At 39.0% G+C, this 23,684-nt stretch overlaps 1 protein-coding gene across 2 annotated transcripts in view; it reads left to right on the forward strand.

Annotated features, from left to right (window-relative positions):
- The window catches only part of LOC122180449 (bifunctional heparan sulfate N-deacetylase/N-sulfotransferase 4), a 106,542-nt gene that overhangs the window by 67,520 nt on the left and 15,338 nt on the right, over positions 1-23,684 (forward strand). For both annotated transcript variants that reach the window (XM_042872111.1, XM_042872112.1), the window contains exons 7-9: positions 18,382-18,564; positions 20,841-20,937; positions 22,636-22,759. In XM_042872111.1, the coding sequence (XP_042728045.1) occupies positions 18,382-18,564; positions 20,841-20,937; positions 22,636-22,759 (404 nt within the window). The remainder of the gene's footprint in view (positions 1-18,381; positions 18,565-20,840; positions 20,938-22,635; positions 22,760-23,684) is intronic.

Consider the following 23,684-nt stretch of genomic DNA (forward strand, 5'->3'; position numbering starts at 1 on the left):
CTTCAGATGTATTTAAAAATTAGAAACACACATACAATTTAGGATTGAAAATGGGACTTTACTGTGGCTATTAAGAGTTTTCTGTTACTGTTTCATACAAAAAAAAAAAAATAAGAGAAAAAAAAGAAAGTAAAAATTAAAAAAAAGGATTTTTTATTTCTTTTTCTGGACCAAAGCTAGCAGTTCAATCAGTGCTGTGTTATTATCATTAATGCTGTTTGTTTGACAATGCTACTGTGATTTGACAGTGACATAAAAAATCAGTTAATCACAAAATTCTAATTAGGACACAGGCAGTGTCAGCATTTTCATGCCAGCACTGAGAAAACAGTAAAACCACCATAATCAAATAGAAATAAGGAAGGGAAGAAAAAAAAAGAAGAAACATCAATTGGTCAAAAATACAAAAATGTTTTGTAAAAACTTCCTTTGTACCTAATCTCATTTTGATAGCAAAATTAAAACTTTCCTCCTAGGAATTACAATTCTTATCTCTGCACCGTGATAGCACACATGCTTGTATTATTTGCATCTAGAACACAAAACAGACATACATTGCTACTCAAGACACTTTCAAGTCAGTAACTGAAGAATTACCCACCAGTGTGCATTCCTGCATTGCCTGGCAGCTTCCTTCCCAGCAATGAAAGCTTATTTCTGGTCATTTCTGATCTCATGCAAAGTTTCCATATGAGAACACCCAAGTCCTTTGGAGAGTGTGCATCCCACAGAGAACACACAGCAGCATTAGCCGGCAACATGCAAACACAGCATCCCAAGTCAAAGAGCACCAGAACCATTAGGAAATGTTTGTTTCAGCCTACTTGTTCTGATTTTTCTTTAGAGCACTAGGCGAGAGAAATACCGCAGCCTTAACATCTGAATCTAACACTACCCATGTACTTAACATGATAGAAAATTATCTGGTCTCAGCCTCATAGAAACCTGATCCTTTGCAAAAAAAACCAAAAACATTTCTGCCTGTGTAGAGCATTCCACAGCTTCAACACAAAAACAAAGTCAGCTTAAAGTTTTGATTGCATGGTGGGTAAGTTTGTTTTTTTTTTTTAATTTGTTGTTGTTAGGATTATTTTTTGTGTTCTTCCTTTTTTAAGCAAACACAAATTTCCTTTTCTCCTTTCCTAAGCCTTGCCAGTTCCTTAGAAACATTTTGCAGTTCTTTGAGGTACTTTCAAAGTATTATTTTCTCAGTGTTGACTTTATTGTTTCCTGTAATTATAAAAAATGCAAGGGAGATTTTATTTCAAAGAGTTCAACATTCCAGTCATTTTCCGACAGCTTTTTTTTTTTTTTTTTTTAATATGTTATTCTAATTCTCATTATTTATCCAGCTTAATTTCTCCTTAGGAAAAGAAACTTTCTTTATAGGATACCTTTTTAGATCCCCCTCTGTCGTTGTTTGTCCCCGGCTCTGCTCCACATGGCTTTTTTAGTTTTTTTAATTGCTTCCCTTCAGATGTCAACCAACTATTTATGCACTTCTGTACTCAAAGTGCTTGGTCCAAAGAGAAGACAAGTATACTGGTGTTAAATTCATCCTGCACTGAGGCAGTTCCTCCTCAAAGAGCTTTAAAGTTGGAGTAACATTTTTAAGGCATGCTCACATCTGCTTCTATCAGAGCTAACATGAACAAGCACAGAGCATGAATGCAGTGAGGAAGCTGGAAGAACAGAGCAAACCTACTTTGCTTCAAAATGCAGTCCATGCAGATTTATAATTAAAAAAATAATCTTCATAGTATACTGTTCCCAAAATGAAATACTTTCAGCACCAGAAAAGCGGGTTTCTCACTAGAGAGCTTACGGAACTCCACTGGAATTTAAATTTCTGGAGGTTTTTCCAGATCTGCGTGTCAGCCTCAGAACTAAGTAGTTCAGTCCATGTTCTCTGACCACTACCCTTCTTCAGTCTCCTGAGAAATGCTGAGGCATATTTAAAGCCCACTCTTACAAATTGTTCTGTATATCACACCTACAGCAACCTGTATATCACATCGGCAGTATCGGCAAGGTCTTCAGTATCTTTTTTCTAGTTCATCTCCTTTACTCCCCTGCTTCACAGACGATAAAGTACAGTCATAAATGTTGAACAGCCAAGATAAGCTAATAAATACAGCCCTAAATATTATCACCATTACAAACAAGAGCGAGAGTCATTTCTTCTAAAAATTCTCTTTAAACAGACAGCTTTTTATTAAGTCAGCAAGTAATGGCACAAGAGGCACCTCAGTCCAACACTAAAGCAAGAATAAGTATACCGGGCTTTGAAAAGCCTCAGCAAGACCAACTAGCTCAAATAGAAAGTCAGTTAATTGGATTTACATGCCAGTCTGGTGCATATTGCTCTCATTACTTGTTGACCTTAAAAAGATGATGGATAAACCTTAACACCATCATCTCTTTTACCACAGCATCCTTCCTAATTTCTGTTCACTTATAAACCTGCCTCATGTCCAAAGCCACCAACCCCACCTCAGAGATACTATCAAGTTAAGTTGAACAGAAGAAATAGCTATAGACCATGCTGCAAGCAAGGACAATGATTTTCACAACATATGTACACAAGGCTACCTTCAAAAAGCAGAAAAGATTTCAGAAAATGAAACAAAATGGGAACCTACAATCTTAAAGCTTTCCCATCTTTGTCCAGTCAATGTTGACTGCAATGACTGAAGATTTTATGCAGCCTAAACTAGAATATCCCTTAGAGAGATCGTTAAATTGAAGGGCTGTATCAAGAAGATTATTCCATATGTCTGGTGCCTTAATTCAGAAGATGCTCCTCTCTTCCTATTCTTTCTCAATATTTCTCCCTGGTATGGAGATGAAGTACACCGGGCTAACTTTTTTCTTATTATTGCAAGGTATTCAGTCCTCTGATGCTTCCTTTTTCATAGTTCCACTATAAATATAATTATAGATTTATATCTGCATCACCACAAAGTGCCCAGAGTCACAAGCATACTTTGCAAAAGTATGTTTTGTGCTCAAAATTAAAACAAAATACTGGCAACTGACAGACCAACCCAATTTTTAATGTTGAGAAAAGTAGAAAAAAAGGGAAAGTTAAACACCTAATAAACTGAACATTTATTTTAAGCTCTTCTTATCAATCAAACAACTCCAAGAAAGTTTAACCTGAGATGAAAAGTAATGTATGAATTCAGGAAAATTAGCTTTTTTTGTAGGTTGTTGAGAGTGAAATCAGACCTGTGACTGAAAGGAAACTTTGAACTCAACTCATGAGAAGCTGCAGACTAACCCTAAATAAGCCACATCATTATTCTAACTGCAAACGAAACATGCCTGCACACCACAGAAAGGCAAATTCTTCATAAGTGTCATGGGATGCTTTTAATTTTGATGGCCACTTAAATGCATTTACAGAGAGTATTTGGAAGTGTAAAGAGGCTACTGCTCATTTCTAGTTTGTTAAATCTAGATTCTACATTTCCCACGTGCTATACTCAGAATGCTTTGTTCTTGTTTCCTGCCTTAACTCCTCACAAGAGCAGATGAGAATCACACTATTGCTTCAGAATATTAGAAGCAAATGCAAAGAGGGGTTAATTCCTACCTTCCACAAGAGATCTGGGAGTATTATTATGGAACGTCTTGAGCATTAATAATATTTTTATTTGTTTTGTTTCATTAAGCATAACTGCAGGAAGAATAAAAAATAACCTTGGGCTTTGTAGAAAATACAGTGTGATCCATAAGTAATTTATAACTGCTCTAATAAGGGCCATGTGAATAAATAATCTCAGCATATTTCAGGAACAGGAGAAACAAAATCCTCCCCACTACAAAAAGGTCAATACTCGTTGAGCCATCATTAGCAGCCTACTGCATATGGGAGAGGGACATGCCTGTGCCTATTATTTTAATTACATTATGTTCTGTCTACCAACATAAAAGGGAGCTTTATTATTAACCAGCTATGTCAGAATTTGTTTTAATGGTTACAAACACATCAAACCAAGTTAATATACACAAATATAGTCAGTTCTTATTCTTTGTACTGCAGCCCTCTGACCAGCATGGACAACGTAAAGACCTGTTTTACTGTGAGTGGACACTGCAGTGAAGCACAGGAATGAGCAGATGCTTGTTCCAATTCAGAGGACCATGAGACTCCACCCCAATAGCATACCAGCCAAAGCCACCTATATGGGCAGTGTCAATGCATGAAGCAGTAACATTTCCCTGAAGATATGAGCCGTATCTCTTCTTTATTCAGAAAGGCACTTGTATCCCATGCACATTCAGAATTGCAAACACCTTCTGTCCTCCTGCCACAGTCCATAGCGAGGCTCAGTTTAACCAACATGCATTAATACTGAAGAACAACATGCTACAAAAGTGCCTCTATCTACCACAGTCACCCCTTCCCCAACAGACATTTCTTTTGTAGCTAGAAGCCCTGTAAGCACTGATAATATGATAGAAATACTATAATACAAACATCGAAGTTGAAACCACTTTTATCATTCAACTTCAGGTGTATGATTACATCCATTTCAACCTTGCTCAGACTTTTGAATCCTTTTTCTCCGTTAAAAATAATTCTTCCTTCATCCTACACTGTCATACCAGCTGGAAAGAGCTGGTGTAGGAAAATATTATCCTATGGAAACTCAGGCCTTCAGCAGCATATTTAGAAACTAATTAGCTGGAAATTGAGAGCATAAAGAAAATGTTTCTAGGATAACACATGATCTTTCTTTCTCTTTTTCTTTTATGACATTTTCCTTCTTTATGACAGTTGATACTCCACACCATACGTTTGGGTACTTTATCAGAATTACTTCTCAGCAAGCTAGGTGATGGCAGAAATAGTAATAAATGGCTGTGTGTCAACAAGAGGGTTATTGGGGGAAAAAAAAAAAAAAGAAAAAGAATCTGTTGCCTTCAAGCACACACCATACAATAATTTGTTAGTATCAGGAGCAAACCTTTAAGGTAAGAATGAGCTGACTCAGAATTCTCTGATTATTGAAAATGAATCCTTAATAGAAGTAAATGGACAAGAACAAAATTTGCTTGCTCTATTCGTCATTTAAAATTAATTGAAAAGTGGCTGATTTGAGAATATTATATCCTCTAGTGAACTGAAAATGTTGTATTTTTTTTCCCTCTGAAACCAAGAGTAGAGAATTAAATTAACTCTGAGGTTTGTTTGCTTGTAGTAGGCCACCAAAATAGATTAATTAATCATCATTTATGAATACTCTATAACACACAGCAGTCAGCTCTTCATAAAACTGCAAGAATAGCAACATGACAGTAGAACAGTTATAAAAACAAATGATAAATTTCTTGCATCGCCATTCTATATCAACTGACATGACATTTATCCCTCTGTAGTTTGAAAGAAAATATTCCAGTAAAAATACTGACTCAGTTTTTATAAGAGGACTCAGTTTAAACAGGATGATTTACAGTTGTTCCCGTGCTAGACAGGGTCCTGGACAGATATTTTCATAGGGAAATTCACTCTTGCTCAGAGATTTTTACCTCCCTTTCCTTGGAGAGTATGATGTGTCACATTAATGATTACAGATTAATTCCATCATTCAAAATACAATTAGGAAAATATCTATTTAAACATTTACAAAGAGAAATTTCAGAGAAACAGTCATTTATGGGCAGTTATCCAAACCATTGATCACTGTGACCATTATTTACTATCAGCAGATAGATGAGCAATATTCCTCCTGAAGTTAAGCTGTCTTGGAAGATTATGTTTTAACGCACTGATCAAAAAGATAAACAGGGAAAGATGGCTGTAGATACAGTCAAAAACAAAACAAAACAAAACTCTGTTACTAGATCAGGCTCTGAATTTACTGAACCCAGCCATAGCTGATAGGGTTGTTCGCATCTTTGCCCACTGTATTGAATTGTGATCTGGGAAATACTGACCTTTCTCCTCAGGTATTAAAGACACCATATGCTGAACTTATGGGTTATACACAGTGCACTTTCAGTGCTCATGTGAGTGCTTCTCTTCTTAAAGAGGCCTGCCTGTGAACCTTAAAAATATCCACAGTTACTCAGGTAACAGTTTCATTCTGCCTAGAAATACTCTTCCCTAGAAACTGAGATGTTTGGGAACACCTCCAGGGCATAGGATGACAAGATTTAACCCCAGGCCATTGCAGAGAATATTTGATGGAGCATCCCCAGATGACATACAGCAAGTGGAAAGATCAGAGTCAAACGCGTAGATTGGCCTGTGCAAAACACTAGGCTCAAACACAGTGCTCATAAATATTTATTACCTCTGTTATTAGTTATTTGGCAGCCTGGCCACTGCTGGCTCCTTTCATTGAATGCCATCCAGTTATTTACACAGACTCCTGAGTGGCAGTCTGCTCTTCTTATCCAAGAATCATAACCATGCAAGTATTACATGGGTAGAGCAAACAGTCTCTTAATTACATATCATATCCTTTGGGGTCTACATAAGTGAGGTTTTACATTGCTTAAAATGTAAGCATTGCATTTAAATTTCTTCAAGGTAATGGAAGAGCAGTTTATTTCCATTAAAATAAAAAACCAAACAGGAATAAATGTTCTGACTCTTTTCAACTCACAAGTTAAGAAGCCCCATAAGATATTCTCCAAATTTCAGAAATAATTAGTTTCATTGCAAAGATATTAAATCCACGCTAAAAAGTGATCCCTCCTGGATTGTCTGCAATATCTACATGCTACTAAAATATGTCATTATTTAATTAGCTATCAGGCATTTAAGAACAACCATACACAAACAAAGGGCAAAGCTGATCCCTTTGTAGAAATGAGGCTAAGCAGTGGGAAAACTTAGTAAGGGTAGAGTAAAAAAGCTTAACAGCTGGCACCCAGGCTGGCTGACACTCATGGCTCCAGATTAAGCACTGAGGTTCATCTGGATGTATGCATCTTCCCATACATGGGCACGCAAAGCTGATCTAAATGTATTCATCAATATCAAATCCACCAATTAATTAAACCAGTGAGTCTTTAACACCACCAACAACACTTGCCTGGATATGTGTTGTCCTCTGCAGCCCTGCTCCACGTTGAAACCAATGACTGCAGAATGCAGGTCATAAGTCTCTGTGCACAGTCCCTTTCACCAGCTAACACCGGTTGAGAAACAAATGCATAGACTTCAGACAAAGAAGTAGACAGTAGCCCAGGGTTAGATGATGCCACTTCACCATCTCCACAGAGTTGGGCAGAGCTGTCCCCCCCACCTGCCCAAACAGAGGACTAATCAAGGCCCAACAAGCTGGCTAACATAAGGCTTTCCTCTATCTGCAGCCCTTTTCAGCCCATTCTGCTTCGTGAAGAACAAGGCTGACCCAATACTTCTTCTCTTTTTCCTTTATAATACAAAATAAGGGAATTATTTACAATTATTTAAAATTTTCAGACATGCTGTGGTGAATGCAGAGCATGTAAGAGCACTATGTAATGCTGCCTACAGCCCTCCACTCCAAGGCACTGAAAAGGACTCAGGCTAATGCTGACCCAGGATGGCCATTCACCTGCTGGCTCAGATCAACCCTTCTGCCATGACAATGCATCAGGAGAGAGCTGGAGCATTACTAACAGTAAGGAAGGGCTATCCTTACCTCAGTGCAGTAATAGGAAGAACTTCACATTTTGCTGTAAATAAAGCCAGTCAGCATGGGATATAGTTAGGCATCCTTGATGCCAAGGAATATTCAAATTAATTGGCACAAAATAATTGAAGCTATACTGATTTTCATCTGCAGAGAATTATAACTAAGGAGATGACAGCCTCAACTAGCATTATGTTGTTGCTTGATAGGAGTTAAAGAACACACAAAGTACACAGGCAAGGAAATGAGAAATTGATATCTATCTCCTTATACAAACTCTTTGATCGTCTCTGAAATCTGAAGACTAAAACTGTCAGAGATTTTGGAGCTGTTTCTACAATGACACTTTCATTATTACTTCGGAAAGTCTTGGTGTACAAATCTGACTTGAGACAGTAGCCCACATCCTTTTTCATCTGGTTCATTTTTTAAATTTGCAGTCGGGTTTATTCTTGAGCCTAAACTGAATAGATTTTTCTTTCAGAGAGGAAGTTTATAGCTTAAGGAAACATTTTCAATAAGAAAACATAGATGGCAACAAAGAAAATCCCCATATCGTGAAGTTCACCTAAAAATGTAAATATTTTCTTACAACAGAAGGATTTATTGCTCTAGACTTCTGCTAAGGCTTCACAGAGCCCACAGATGTAACTTGTAGCATCACACGTGCACAGATTTCATTGGACTTCAGCCACAATTAGATGTACTGCTGATCACTTATACAAGTGTGACAAATGAACAAAAAAAGAAATCCATTTACTTTTTCCACTCTAATACAGCTCTGCACTGATTGCATAAAGTCGAAAGCATTAGGGCTATTTCCCTCCCCCCATTTTTGGTGGGGCTTTTTTTTTTAAGGGCATACGTTCAGAACCTGAAAAAGTAGTGAAAAATAATGATAGGAGTTACAAAATAATGGAGTGGAACCACCTAACTAGATTTCTTCATCTAGGACTACAGGCACTGGGAGTATCAAAAATATATATAACACAGGAGATGGCTGTTGTATTGAAATATGATCATGATTAATCTTTAAGTAAGAAACGACACTCAGTAGATATTAGAAGATTAAAATAAGAAACAAGCATAGCAACTTTGCTTGCATAGGGAATAGAATAGGAAAGGACATGAATTTTCTGTTAATAATTTATGCAACCATATCAACTAAATAATGGAAAAGCAGAAAGCTTTCCTGGGTAAAAAATAATTTTACTTTTTGAATAGGGAATTTTAGAACAACATAGAAACACTACAGCATTCGTACAGTTCTACCAAAGCCACGTACTACCACTGACCAACTACAGCCTGCTGACCTATCACTGGAAACACTAAGGGTGGAATATAACCACCCTAATATATATATATATATTACATATATATATGCCCTATATTATATATACATACATATATATATATACACATATACACGCCACGGTAATAAATAGGGGCATGGGAAATAAAGTGCCATTCAACATTTTTGTTTTCCTTTCAAGGGGAAAAATGCTACTTCCCAAACACTGTTTTTGTTGCTCCCTTTAGAGCTATCACGTTTGGAAAATATTTGATTATCCTGTGAGGAATGCTAAAAGAAAGAGATGTGAGAAGGGGAAATAGAGTAGAAATTGTTTAAAAAAAAAAAAAATTATTTAAATGTGATTTTCAAGCATGTGGATGACTTTGCTTAGTAGCAGAAGGGCCATGAATATGAATAGTGCTGAATTCTAGAGAAACAATTTGTCATTATTAAAATTAGTGCTTTGTCAACACAAAAGTCTCAGTTCCAGCTTCCTTTTTGTGTTACTGCACAAACAGCTGCATTAAGGGCCCAGCATTCTGGGATTCATTATCAGTGAATGGAGCTCTGGCTCATAAGGTACAAGAAAAGTCTACAATTCATAACAGGAGGCTGTCAGGATGTGAAATACATTGAACACTTGAAATTGAAAGAGGTATTTCTGTGGTCAGTCTAGCATAGAGCTACTTCGTATTAGTAAATGGACACTTGACAGTTTTGCATTTCTCAGCCATGACATACCATTTATACATTCAGAAATACAACATGCTACCATCTAGATCCAATTATGAGAGCTTGCTCTTGGAGCAACTGCATAGTATTTTCCAAGCACAATAGGAAAAGACAGAAAGCAAAATTCATTTTTCTGGGAAACATTCATGCAAGAGGAACAGAGAAGGGCAGTAAACATTACCAACTTTCTACAGGAAAGGATGCTTGCACCACTCATTTCCCAATGCACAGTGTTGAACCTAGTTTATTTTACACAAATTCACTCCATCTTGCTAAATTTCATTTAAGAGGCATGTAAGTAAGAGGGAAAGCTACTTAAGATGGTGCAAAACAAGTTTTTCATAGAGGATACCTGTGCAAGACCTATCTTGACCCCTGGGCTTCCCAGCAGAGGGGTAATGCACCAGCAAAAGCAGGAGGAAGTAACCTAAGAGGAAAAATTGCTTCTACTTATTACTGACTGTCTTTTAAGATGAGACAGAGCACATAATTTGTACAGAAGTTTTGTAAATTATTTTCACCACAAGATGCATGGCTTTATGGATAGGCACTGTTTCAAGTATTTGCATAAAGACAGACAGTGTGGCATTTTGGGACATAGTTCACTGGGCATGATGGCAATCGATTGTTTGGACTAGATCTTTTCTTTGTGGTCTTTTCCAACCTTAATGATCCTATGGATACTTAATTCCCAATGTGCTGCAATTACCAGGGAGGTTGGCTGGGGACACTTTAGCTGGATGCTGGAGCACTAACAGCCCATTTTCCAGGAATTTGTTCTAGATGTGGGCATATTATTCTCAAGCAGAAAGCAAACTTTATGATAGATATTACTATGAAATAAAGATAGCAAGGACCTGAGTGGCTGTGGAACACAAAGCTTCTAGGAAACACGCAGAAAGAAGCCTTGTTTAATATCAGCTCCTGTACAAACAGCACAGCTGCAGTCTTCAGTCAGGGTGAGGGATTTAAACCAGCTGAGGGCAGGACTCATCCTCACCCCCTAAAGGTGCAGATTTAAAGGGAAACATCAAACATTCCTGAACTCAAAGCTGCATGTTTAGGGTGAACAAAATCCTGTAGTAAACAAACGCACACTAAGGACAGCACTCAGAAAGCAACTGGGCTCTGCTTGAGGAAGTCGCTTTGCTCTTTGACATTCAGGAAATTCACATTCCTGATGTCTTATATACTGAGGAATTTAAGTCCCTGAAAATAAAGCTAATGGGATTTTCATAACTACCTGGATGTTACGAGCATGATGTGGATTGCTCAGCCAGGATAAAAGTCCCACTAGAGTTCTGCATCTTTTGCAAACTTCTCCTTTAAGTTGCATCTACACTGCAAAACCGACAGCAGTTCACAGTTCTCTGGGTTGATCCTCCCAAAAAGGCAAATATAAATTGCTGGCTTAGAACAGACCAGCATGCTAGTGCCCTCTAGAGACAGGTAAGCAGCCGTCGCTCAAAAACCTGCAGCCAAGAAAGCAGGCCAAACACATGAACTCTGCTGCAACCATTTCCTAACAAGATACTGCAATTTTTCTGGCATTACAGCAGTACAGAGTCACAATAAGGAGCCTGGACACAAGCCTGAACACAAGGTGACAGGACTGAGTTCTTATAGCTGAGGCTGTGTATTTTTTCAGTACACCTGATGCTGTTTGTATCTGTAGCAAAAAACACACCTCAATTTCCATATCCAGGTATGCTACTGTGGACAGACTTTCCTGTGATGCTTTACCATGGTGCTTAGCATAAGCTCCTGCTGATGTTGAGTTAAAAGGGTAAAGCTTCTAAATCTAATCATCTTTATACCCTTGCAGTATAAACTGGAAGATTTATCCAGCAATCAAATACATAACTCAGTATTACCATGAGTTTGCATATTGCTAATAATTCATTATCAACGTGTGTTACTCAGGTACATTGTAACATAGCTGTGAGTGCTTTTTGTTAAGACTCTACTAAGTTTTGCCCTTATAAAAGTAAATAAACGTCCAGATTATACATAAATAGGCACATGGGCTGTACGTACGGACAAAGGGCATTAACTTGAAGTACAGAATGCAGTTTCTGTGCACTCAAAGCATGAGTTTCTATTTAATAATTTTGAAACGATCTTCTCACCCTACTAGCTAATCCAGATATCACTTTACACTCCTTTCCCAAAGTGCTCCCCTAGAGGTCTACACTCACACTGATTACCCATTGCTTGTGAGATTGTGCCTTTTTAATTAGCCTGGCCAGCTCTCCAAGGGAAGAAAGTGTGTTGTCACCTGACTGCGCTTGGAAATACAGCAGGAGCCGCCTGTTCCCTGCTGGAGAAGCCAGCTTGAGAGCCAGCTTGAGAGCTGCTGACAGCTTCTCTGCTCTGGAGAAGCAGCTCACATGCTCAGCTGTCGCAGGTCACAACAGTTCAGGTTTGTTAATAACAGACTAACCAAATATTATGACTTAGAAACAGAGAAGCTGGTAAATAACCAGATGTAGATACTGTTGGATCATGTCAGATGGAGATGTAAAACATTCTCAACAGTTCTGTGTGGTAATTTTTCTGCCATTAACTATTCTAGTTGAAGTTGATACTGATTTTAAATTACCCATTCCATGCTCCCAAACAACAGAGGAGAACAAAGTAAAGCATCTGCGCCCCAGTGAACCAAATGAAGTAAAACCTGCATCAATTGAATTAAAAGCACTGCCAAAAGTAGAGAATCCACCAAAGGCACAGAAGAATGATCCACCAGCTCTGCTTCTGCTTTCCCTTGGACCCCATCTGCTCCCCAAAGAAGTACTCAAAAGAATCTTCATTTATTGTTAGCAGCAATCTTAACTGGAATTGTTTAGTTTGGAGAAGAGGAAGTCAAGGGAGACCTTATTGCCCTCAACAACTCACTGAAAGGAGTCTCTTCTTCCAGTGAACAGCAACAGGACAGGACGGAGCGGCCGTAAGTTGTGCTGAGGAGGCTCAGGTTGGATATTAGGAAGACTTTCTTCTGAGAAAGGGTGGTCAGGCTCTGGAATAGGCTGCCCAAGGAGGTGGTAGAGTCACCATACCTGGAGGTGCTCAAGAAAATAGATGTTGCACTGAGCAACATGGACTAGAGCAGACATAGGCATGGGTTGACAGTTGGACAAGATGCTCTTATTGGTCTTTCCAACCTTGATGAGTCTATGAGCATTCTTTTTCCATCTCCCCACCCAGTCTAGCAGAATAAAACCATGATTTACCCACTAGAATTGCACATTAACTACACAGTCTGAAAAAATTAGGACCACTGTTATCCTCAAACATCTTTCTTACAGAACAGTTATAATCTACTTGAATTGTTAACAGAGTAGGTAACAGAAAATAAGAGGAAAAAGAATTCCAACAAATGTAAAATAGAATCATGGAATCACCAAGGTTGGAAAAGACCATCATCTCACCAACCACCCAATTACCACCAATATTGCTCAGTAAACCACCTAGCACTACATCTACACAGTTCTTGAATGCTCCCAGGGACAATGATTCCACCACCTCCTCAGGCAGCCTATTCCAATTCCCAACCACTCTTTCAGGCAAGCCTTTTCCAAATATCCAACCTGAACTTCCCCTGGCACAACTTGATGCTGTTCCCTCTCATTCTACCAGTATTACCTGGGAGAAGATACTGACATCCAACTCACCACAACCTCCTTACAGGGAGATGTATGATCTCCAGTGAGCCTCCTCTTCTCCAGAAGAAGCAATCCCAATCATAACTTCCATCCAGACTGTAGCCTACATCTCTCCATTCATTCCCATTTAATACAGTATAAATGGGATGCTCTTGGAAGATATGTGTGGGTCGCCTTACTCAGAGGGACCAGTAAGTTGTAGCATTCCCAGCAGCTGCTCTTGCCTCACTGTTGGGTGGTAGCTCCAGCATCTCAGATGGGGCCAACTGGTCCTACATCTATTTGAACAGCTACAGTATTAAACAACAAAAAGCAGGACTAAAGATTGCATATTTTATATATATGCATAGAAGCTAAAGTTATTGTCATGAACCGCCCTTAAAGCAGCTCCTGGGAAAGAGGACTGCATGTTAACTCATTTCTCCCTAAATGGAGGACAGGTTTAAAAGCATTCTCATTGACTTTGAAATGCTGACCCCAGGTATATGTTACTTAGATATATGCAGAGAAATCCAGCCTTTCAAAATGAACCTGATAGCAATCCTCTTCTTCGAAAGAGACAGTGTCCATCTTTCTGTCCAGCAGATATGGAGGTGGATCAAAGGTTATCAGGTTTCTCATTCCAAGTCTTTCATTAGTCTCCCAATTAATTCTTTGCAAATCATACCACCTCCTCTGTATCTTATTTTTTTTCCACCAGCAAAATATAAATCTCAGCATACCCTTTTGCGATGAAAGATTTTGAAAGCCATAGCTTTCAGCTAACAAGCTGTAGAAATTTCTTATCTGCATACAATAAAATAGGAGATTAAAAAATAAAGGCAATGTTTCAATTAAAAAAAGGGCCCTGACTAAAGAGGAGGCAAAGTGATTTTTAGAAAAATGTATTGTGGAGCACGAGAGGTAGGCAGCAAGCAAGACCTAGTCAGAGAGTGGATGGCAGAAAGAGGAAGAAAACTTTTTCGACTTAAACTTTCAGCATTCTCTCCCTTTCAGATCTCAAATTGTTAGTGATGCCAGTTACAGGAGCAAAGAGAGAGGTGAACTGCCAAAGCTAAAGAGATATTGCATTGGTACAAACTACAGAATCATTTGAGCATTGCTCTCCACGTGTCTGTGCTCTAGCACAGCACAGAGGAAAACAACCAGCAAAGTAATTTACAACCAATCCTGTCTCACATATCTTGGTGTCAATAGACTGTATGTCAATAGCAAGAGCTTGTACTCAGCTCTTCTCTGCACATTTGTCTGATACACATTGCTTATGCTAGTTTAACCCTAAGAGTAATGCCATGCAGCCAGGTCCTTTCCTAAAGCCCCCAGGAATCTGAAGTAATTTATTGCCTTTATACTGCACTGCTGCACAAGCAGTATCATACCTCCCTCTGAAAAGCATTACCCCATCATGATGAAGTACTAGCTGCTGATTGTTGTCAGCCTGTGTTGTATCTTGCTTTTTGTCATGGAGAGTGCAGAAACATGATCTTTTCTCTTTTATTCGCCAGTTTTGCTCTGAGCACTATGAGAAGAGATATTAAGCAGTTTTCACTGGTTTCCTCACTGCTGCCCACAAGGCTGATTCCTTATCCCTCCTGTGTCAATCAAAACAGCGCAGCAAAGCCAGCAAAGCAGTGCAACTGTGTTGTGCAGCACAGTACCACCCCAAAGCATACAGCAGCACTGTGCTTGCTCAGCACATTTATCTGTATTGATGCATCAGCAGGAAAACACAGCTTTGTGTCCATCCATGCTCTAAATATGAACAGTTAATAACCGTCCACATTTGTCTCAAAATATTTGGAAACAGATAGCAAAGAATCAGATATGGTTTCATCAGTGCACAATACATCACATTCACATCCACTTCAAGTAATATCAGTGGAGCAAAAGAAATCAAGAGGTATCTAAGGTATCTTGCCACCATAAAGAGTGATACTAGAATCTTCTAGACTGGACAGAAGCCTAATGAGACTAAATAACAAAAAAAGCTGAAATCCATCTTCTAAGGATACTGCTACACACACACATTCAAGTATAAATAAACAAAATAACAATTATAGATTTATGTGCCTACATTATTTGCTGCAATAACATTAAATTGCTGTAATAATATTAAACGCCATTTACAGACACTTTGACACTTAAAAAAAAAACAAACCACTTAAAGACAAGATGATCTTCTCTATCAAGATTTCCTATAAGGGTTTGCCTTTTCATCACTACTAAATTGTTCATATGAAGCACTTATCACATTTATAGGAACACAAGTGTAAACCAGAAAAGACACACTTGTATGTTGTTTTGTTGTTGTTTTTGTCTGTATAGGGGATAGGGAAGCAGGGGGAAAAGGGTCAGCAGACTGGGAATTCAAAGGAAAAGATAGACCATCTTGTTTATAAGTTTCTTGGGTACAGCATATGGGAAAGCATGAAGTCTGGGGCAGTTTTGTTGTTTGGCTTTGTTAAACATTTTCAGTCACATGATACATAGGCACTGAACTCCACCAAATCAGGTGGAAGGAAAGGCAATAATCCAATTTTTTCTCAAAGATGGCTCAGAACAGAATATGAGCAAAGAATAAGTTGCCTTGCATGGAGTAGAGCAAGCACTGCGCAAACACGCTGCAAATAGGCCACGAGGGATACCTTCTCTTAAGCTCCACTAATCTTCACCTTAGAGAAGTACTAAAATCCTCATAAATAATAGAACACATTAATGGGTAGGTTTTTAAACATTGTGGTCTGCCACTTAAAAAGCACCAGGGTACCAAAGTACAGTGGTAGAAGTGGGAAGTATGTGGCTTGTTGTCCTGTGGTTATCTTGGAAGGCAGAACAGCACTATGGAGCCAAAGCTCAAGCTGACCTCAAACAATAGCAGCCCAATCCTTCTCTTCCATGCCCAGGTCATAAAAATATTACACAAACAATTCCCACCTTCAAGACAGAGACAAAAATCTCACTGACCCGGGCATACCAGATCTCCTACTACAGCTCTGAGAAGAGGAAAATATACCTATTCCCTTCCTTCTCATAGCCCACATGGGACTTTGTAAGCTCACACCCAATGCCATGAGCCTTCAGCTTTGCTATCAGTTCCCATTCCTAATCATACAAAAAGAGACTCACCTGGCCTTAGGTATCCAGTAGTAAAGCAAACAGCTTGTGAACCAGGAGTCCCTACTGTTGGTGACTACTCTCTTCCAATTCTGGTGATCCAAAACCTAAAAGGTCCCCCAAGATGCATACACAGAGTTGCATCTTAGCCTAACACAGGTAGCCTAAAAGATTTAGCACACTGGTCATTTCTCTTATCAGTCTTCAACCAAACACCCCCAAGACTTTACAACCCAGCTCCATAACATAACATGAGGAATAAAAAAGCTAGGAAATGGAGTGCTGAGCCTATGCCCCTCTTCTAAGTCCAGACCAACCTGAAAGCAAATGCTTTGTGAGCTGTAGAGTGCATGTGAGCTGGCTGTATAAAGCAAGAACAGAACACATGGTCAGTGTGATAGGAACCCGATCCTTTCACAAGCTAACATTTGCTGCCCAGCATTGTTCTTTCTCTTCATTAGGGGTCTGGCTCAGGCCACGTTTTGCTTTTCGGCTTCAGGAGTTCAGTGTAGCATAAAGAAGTACTCCCATTAAAGGTCATCCATAAATACATCTCATATGGAGATATTCTAAACTTCACATAAAGGAGAGCTTCATACGTAAGGAAACATTGCCCTTGCATGAATTCTTCATCTGTTGCAGTTGTGATAGATACACAAGACTTGAGGAAAAGTGAAACACTCTTATGGACTCTGGATGCATTACCAGCTGACCACTGAGCACACAAAGCCAGTGCTCTATTTTACCTTTCCCAAAATTCTTGCATTGAGTTAGGATGGCAAAATGCCATTTTTCCCCACCACCATATATTTTGAGGTTTGTTGTAAACTGTCATTATAACTCTAACTTTTACTTCACATTAAGGCCTCCTTAAAGTATGATGCGGTTATATATATATATAAGGCTTTTACATATATATATATATATGCAAATATATACACATATACACTAGTTATCAATATGATGCTCTTTCTCCATGATGGTGTAATTAAATTCTGTTGTCACTGTGCACCATATCTGAGGCCAATGTACCGAGCAAAACATTTGAGTAACAATACCCTATTTGACAACATCTTCAGAAAGTTAAATAATCACAATCTACAGATAAACTGGGACTTTGCAGCATGGAAACAGAGATTAATCACCTCGTATAAAGAAAATACTGGGAAATATTCAGCACATTATTCTTACAAATTCTTCTCTTTATCCTTGGGAAATAAATGATGAGATCTACAAAGCAAATTTCTCCATGTGAAGGAGAACTATAAAAAGACTGATAAACAGACAGAAGTTTTACTGCCTTTAAGAAGAAATCAATGGCACTGATATTTAGTTGAGATATTATAATCTATAAATGCTTGAAAGTTTTACATTTCAGAATTTTTTTATTGTTCTACAGCCACACCATTTAAAACAAACTGGCCAACCCAGTTGGAGGAGACAGTCTATTGGTCAGATTTTAGTGTTAGTGTTAGATTCAGTTTGAATGAGGCAGAAAATTAGTCAGATTTTAGTGTTAGTCCTGCAGCTCTGAAATTAATGCTTTTCTGAGAAGCAACAGCTGGTGCTCCAGGAAGCTGGTGGTGGGCCCAGCCATGTGTGTGACTTGAACTCATAGGCCCTCATGTGGGGATGAGGAAGCAAGCAGGGGTTGTGCAAGAAACAACTTTGATGCAGTTTGACAAAAGAAATCAAAATGGAATAAAGAACCCCTGAACGCATCTCCTGAACAGAGACAGGTAGTCTTTGAGGTGAGAGGGCGGATTTTGAAGACATGGCACATATGCAACTATGTCTAGACTTGAAGCTGGCAGAGAGGTGGGGAATTAGGATTGACTTAACATTTTCCTCTTCTGTTGTTTTTAAGTGGCTGTGAGAGAGTTTGGCAAAGCCATATACCTGCCCTTGCTCTGACTGAAAGGTTTCTCTGCTCTCCCAGATCAGCATCTTCATGACCCATTTGTCCAATTATGGGAATGACCGCCTGGGGCTGTACACCTTCTCAAACCTGGCCAACTTTGTGAAGAGTTCAACCAACCTGCAACTACAGACACTGCCACCCATCCAGCTGGCACACAAATACTTCGAGCTCTTCCCTGAGCAGACAGACCCCCTTTGGCAGGTAATGTCCTGACCTCTCCCTGCCTCTGATTACATTGCTTGTCAAAAAAAAGAATCTGTTCCTGTAAAAATAATAATAATTAAAAAAGGTAAAGCGCCTGCTTCACTTTAAAAAGTTATTTTTCAGCTCACCTCAAATCAGGCATATTAAAAGCAACAACATGAGCGAAACTCCTTCCCGTGTTAGCTGCAGGTTTGCTGATGCATCACAATGTGTTAACTAGTTACAGTACCAGCAAGATGAGTGCAGACAGCCCATAGCAAGAGCTATCCCAAGGCAAACAGCACGTGTCCATTGTGCCCATCAATGGAAGCAGCTACAGGGTTTTCATGCCACTTGAACCTCCTTCACCAAAGAAACAAGAAGGGAGGGACAGAGGGGTCAGTGCTGTAGAATGGGCTGATGTTTTAGGAAAGGAAAAGGGTTTCTGCACAGTCCACAAATGGCTGTTTTCTATCTCTGTTGCAAATGTACAACAGTGCTGCTTATAATCCCTATGCTGTAATTTCCCAATCGTTGTACTTGTCTGGCTCTTCTCTTATTCAGAATATGATGTGCTACACTGTGCTTTTAGCTATGTAGGCTTAAATCCAGAGTGACACTGTTGAGATCCAAGCAGTTTTATCAAGCTTATGCTCATACAAAGGAGCAGAAAATCTTGCTATTATTTTTGGCCCAGATGCAAAAGAAGTATAAATCAACAATATTCCCATTGAGTTTAGCGGAACTGCAATGATTCACATCATTTAATGATTTTCTCCTTTATATTTTGCTAACTTTTTTTTCTCTAGCAAACTGTATATTCTATTACCAGCCAATACTATGCAAAAGCAGGATCCATATGATAAATCCTAACCTTTCTTGTGGGGTCTTTTGTCACACATTTTTATTTTGCATTCATGGGCAGTAAAAAGATAAGAAGATGATGAGTAATATCCCACATTTCTATTCTGCCTTCCTTTTGGGTTCTTATGTAAATTTAAAATTGGTACTAAGAGTACTATGCATCTGAAACCATTTCATCACCTTTGAAAGTAATGCCTCAAAGCTATTCAAACAGAGGTTTCCATTTTAACTTGAAATGAAAACTTGATTAAATCAATGGTTTAATATTTCTTTTCTTCTTCTTTTTTTTTTTTTTCTCTAATGACTGAACTTAATCCTCAGTCATGTAAGACCATTATACACACATTTAGTTTTTGTCAAAGGGACAACACACATGCTTGCCTAAATGCCCATAGGCTCTGAGCTGATGAAAAGCACCAGGCTAATGGAGAGAGGGAAACACAGCAGTCTTGTAAGGTGTGGATTTTGAAACCAATCTTTCCAGTTTTCGCAGAGTTTCTCAGCTTTCCTGATTTCACTGGGGCCCCTGTAAGGACCAGTCCTGAATGGTATCAAGGAACTTAGTCTCTGTATACCTGGAAACTCTGGTGCCCAGTACAATGAACAGATTTCCAGGGATTCCTACCAATTGCCTCAATATCTATGAAGAATAAACTCTTATGGGGAAATATCACAGAATCATAGAATGAATCATGTTGGAAAGGACCTCAGAGACCATCTAGTTCCAACTCCCTCTGCCATGGGCAGGGTTGCCACCCACTAGATCAGGCTGGCTGGTGCCCCATTACAACCTGGCCTTGAGCACCTTCTGCATAAGGAATTTCCTCCTAACATCTAACCTAAATCTTCCCTTTTAGTATTGGAGAGCTCCCTTTAAGTACTGGAAGGCTACAATGAGGTCTCCCCAGAGCCTTCTCTTTCTCTGGACTGAACTAGCCCAGTTCCCTCAACCTTTCTTCATAGGATAGGTGCTCTAGTCCATTGACCATCTCTGTGGCCCTCCTCTGCACCGACTCCAACAGCTCCATATCCTTTCTGTACTGGTAGCCACATTCCTGGACACAAGACTCCAGATGTAGCCTCACAAAAGCAGAATAGAGGGGGACAATCACCTCCCTTTCTCTTCTGAGTGCCCCTCTGTTGTTTCAGCCCAGAATACAGTTTGCCTTCTGGGTTGCAAGCATGCATTGCTGGTTCTTGTAGAGCTTTTCACGTCCTTTTCAGCAGGACTGCTCTCAATGAGTTCTTCTTTCAGTCTTTACACATATCTGAGACTGCTTCAATCCAAGTGCAATACCTTGGGTTCTTACTATTTTGTAAGTAAGGCTCTGGTATTAGTGTGTAAGATTTAGATTCTGCAAAGTCTCATATGTGTGCAAAATGTTTAGGACGTCTCTGGCATGATGTGCCACAATTCTGTTCTTCTTCAGAATCCATGTGATGACAAACGACACAGAGATATTTGGCCCAGAGACAAAACTTGTGACCATCTACCCAAATTTCTTGTGATAGGACCCCAGAAAACAGGTAAGAAACATGAATTTGTAATCTAAACCAAATCCCAGATTTGTATCTATGTGTGTAAACTATGACCTGCTGTAGAAAATGCATTCCTCATCCATATAGGATTCAGATAGTAACTCCTCCACCACTAACAAAGAGGGGGAATGGGGTGGATCGTAATATTGCATTCTCCTTCCACTACTAGCCACTGCTACCAGAAGTCTGCTATGGGATTAGCACCAAAATTTCCCAGCAGTCTCTATTCTAATGGGTATTATTAATCTCTCCCAATACTGTATTTATTTAAACAGGAAAGGCTCAGACTACAATTTACTTGTTGCCTTCAATTATGGTTTTCTTCCCAAAAACTGAAGACGCTGTAAGATGTGAAGATAGATTATTTTGGCAATACTTCTAGTTGATTTGCTTTTGGGAAGAAGCATGAGCTCATCCCCATTTGCAGGAGGGACTGGGCAGCACTGGCTCAGTGCTCAGATGCTCTCCAGAGCTGGCTCTTGCTGGCAGCCGAAGGGTGGAAATCCCAGCATCCCCATGAAAACACAGATGCTGATGGCAGCCCCTTCTGAGCCACAGGCAGCTATGTGTGCACCTGCCTTGTGCACTGATGTTGAAGTAGAGTGTTGTGGCACTTTCAAAGCTGGTACTTGATGGCTGTGCACATCTAATTTCACTGCTGACTTCCACCCACTGGTAATAAGACAGTGCAGGAGGAGGCAGTGTAAACATTCACCATAAAGAAATATGTTGTCAGGATGCTGTAAGTTAAGTTTGTTACTAAGTTCTCTGACAAATTGTTTCCTCGCTGTTTGAGACCCTAATTGCCAATCAACATATTTACCTCTTTGCAGGCCTCCTCTGGGGGTCTCAGCATTATTTAAATTGAGCCACATATTCCCACCCCCAAGCTAGCTGTTACTGTTGTTGACATACTACAGAAGTGAATATTGAGGCAGGGAAATGAATGAATAATCCAACATTATGTAGATACTGTGACAGTGACAAAGAGACAGAAGGTCTTGATTCATAGTCCAATGATAGCTTGCATAGCATAAAATCTTTGAAGAATAATTTGGAAGACACATTCTCCAGAAATTTCAGTATGTATTGAATTACATTTCTGTTTCTTTGTTGTTGTTTTTTTTTAAAAACTAATAAATAACAACAAACACTTATTATTTGTAGGTTTGTTGGCAGGTAGACAGTGCAGATAAAATACACCATGTCTCCTTAATAGACTTTTTATTCCTCAATAGCAGACACTCCCCCCAGGAGAAATGCACAGAGGAAAAAGGTGCTGTTCTGGGAGCAAGAGAAGCACAATCACACAATTACTACTTTGGAAAACTTTTGTGCAAGTAAACAATTTAAAAACAAACATGTTCAGGCCAAATTTTGTCACTGGGTTAACAAAGCCAAGAAAGCAATGTCACCAACAAGAGTATCATTACTGCCTCTGAAAGCAGAATTCAGAATCCAGAAATGAGAACAGTTTACGAAGCACAGAAAAAATCTGCATGTATTCCCCACTTCATCTGAAAGTAGCTTGCGCCTACATACCTCTTTCACAAATAGGCAAAGGAAACCTTCCTAATTTTCCAGTATATCTCAGCATGAACTGAGGCAGAAGTACTTTCTTGTATCAATTAACTCAATGGTGTTTTTTTTTATGTATCCTAATGATATCTCTTTCCGTTTTTGTAGGAACAACAGCACTTTATTTATTTCTTCTGATGCATCCTTCTATTATCAGTAATCTCCCTAGCCCAAAAACTTTTGAAGAAGTTCAGTTCTTCAATGGGAACAACTATCACAAAGGAATTGACTGGTAAGAAAAATTACAAAAATGCAGTATTCATTATCAAAACATGATGAATCACAATGACACAATAACAGTAGCATGTATGACATCTACATAAATACTGACTAATTTGTTATGCTTGGCATTATCAGAGAGAATGAGAATCTCACTTCTAATGATAGGACATTTAATCACGTCATAGAATCATAGAATCATAGAATCATAGAATCATAGAATCACAGAATCATAGAATCATAGAATGGCCTGGGTTAAAAAGGACCACAAAGATCATCTCGTTTCAACCCCCTGCTATGTGCAGGGTCGCCAACCAGCAGACCAGGCTGCCCAGAGCCACATCCAGCCTGGCCTTGAATGCCTCCAGGGATGGGGCATCCACAACCTTCTTGGGCAACCTGTTCCAGTGCATCACCACCCTCTGTGTGAAAAATCTACTCCTAATATCTAACCTAAGCTTCCCTGTCTCAGTTTAAAACCATTTTCTCTTGTCCTATCACTATCCACCCTCATAAACAGATGTACCCCCTCCTGTTTCTACACTCCTTTCAAATATTGAAGGCCACAATGAGGTCTCCCCAAAGCCTTCTCTTCTCCAAGCTAAACAAGCCCAGTTCCCTCAACCTTTCTTCATAGGAGTATTGCAGTAACAATTTTTTTATTCTATTCACAACAGCAAGCACAGATAGGATGGTTGTTTTCTGAATAACATCTCTGTGATCTCATAACTACGTATTTTGAAAGGGATGAATTATACTTTTTTTCTTCAGTGTTTTTAATTAAGTAAAAATTGGCTTCTCATGAGAAGAAAAAAATCTCGCCATAAAGATTTTCAGCTGATTCTCCTCTCATAAATTTTAAACATTGCTTTTATTGTTTTTGCTGAAGAAAAAAATTTTGTAAGGCTTTTGTTTCCATGGGGAATTACACTCCTCAT

The sequence above is a fragment of the Lagopus leucura genome, unplaced genomic scaffold, assembly GCF_019238085.1.
Source record: "Lagopus leucura isolate 7727_CA_CO unplaced genomic scaffold, USGS_WTPT01 Super-Scaffold_100004, whole genome shotgun sequence".
In the NCBI taxonomy this organism is placed as follows: domain Eukaryota; kingdom Metazoa; phylum Chordata; class Aves; order Galliformes; family Phasianidae; genus Lagopus; species Lagopus leucura.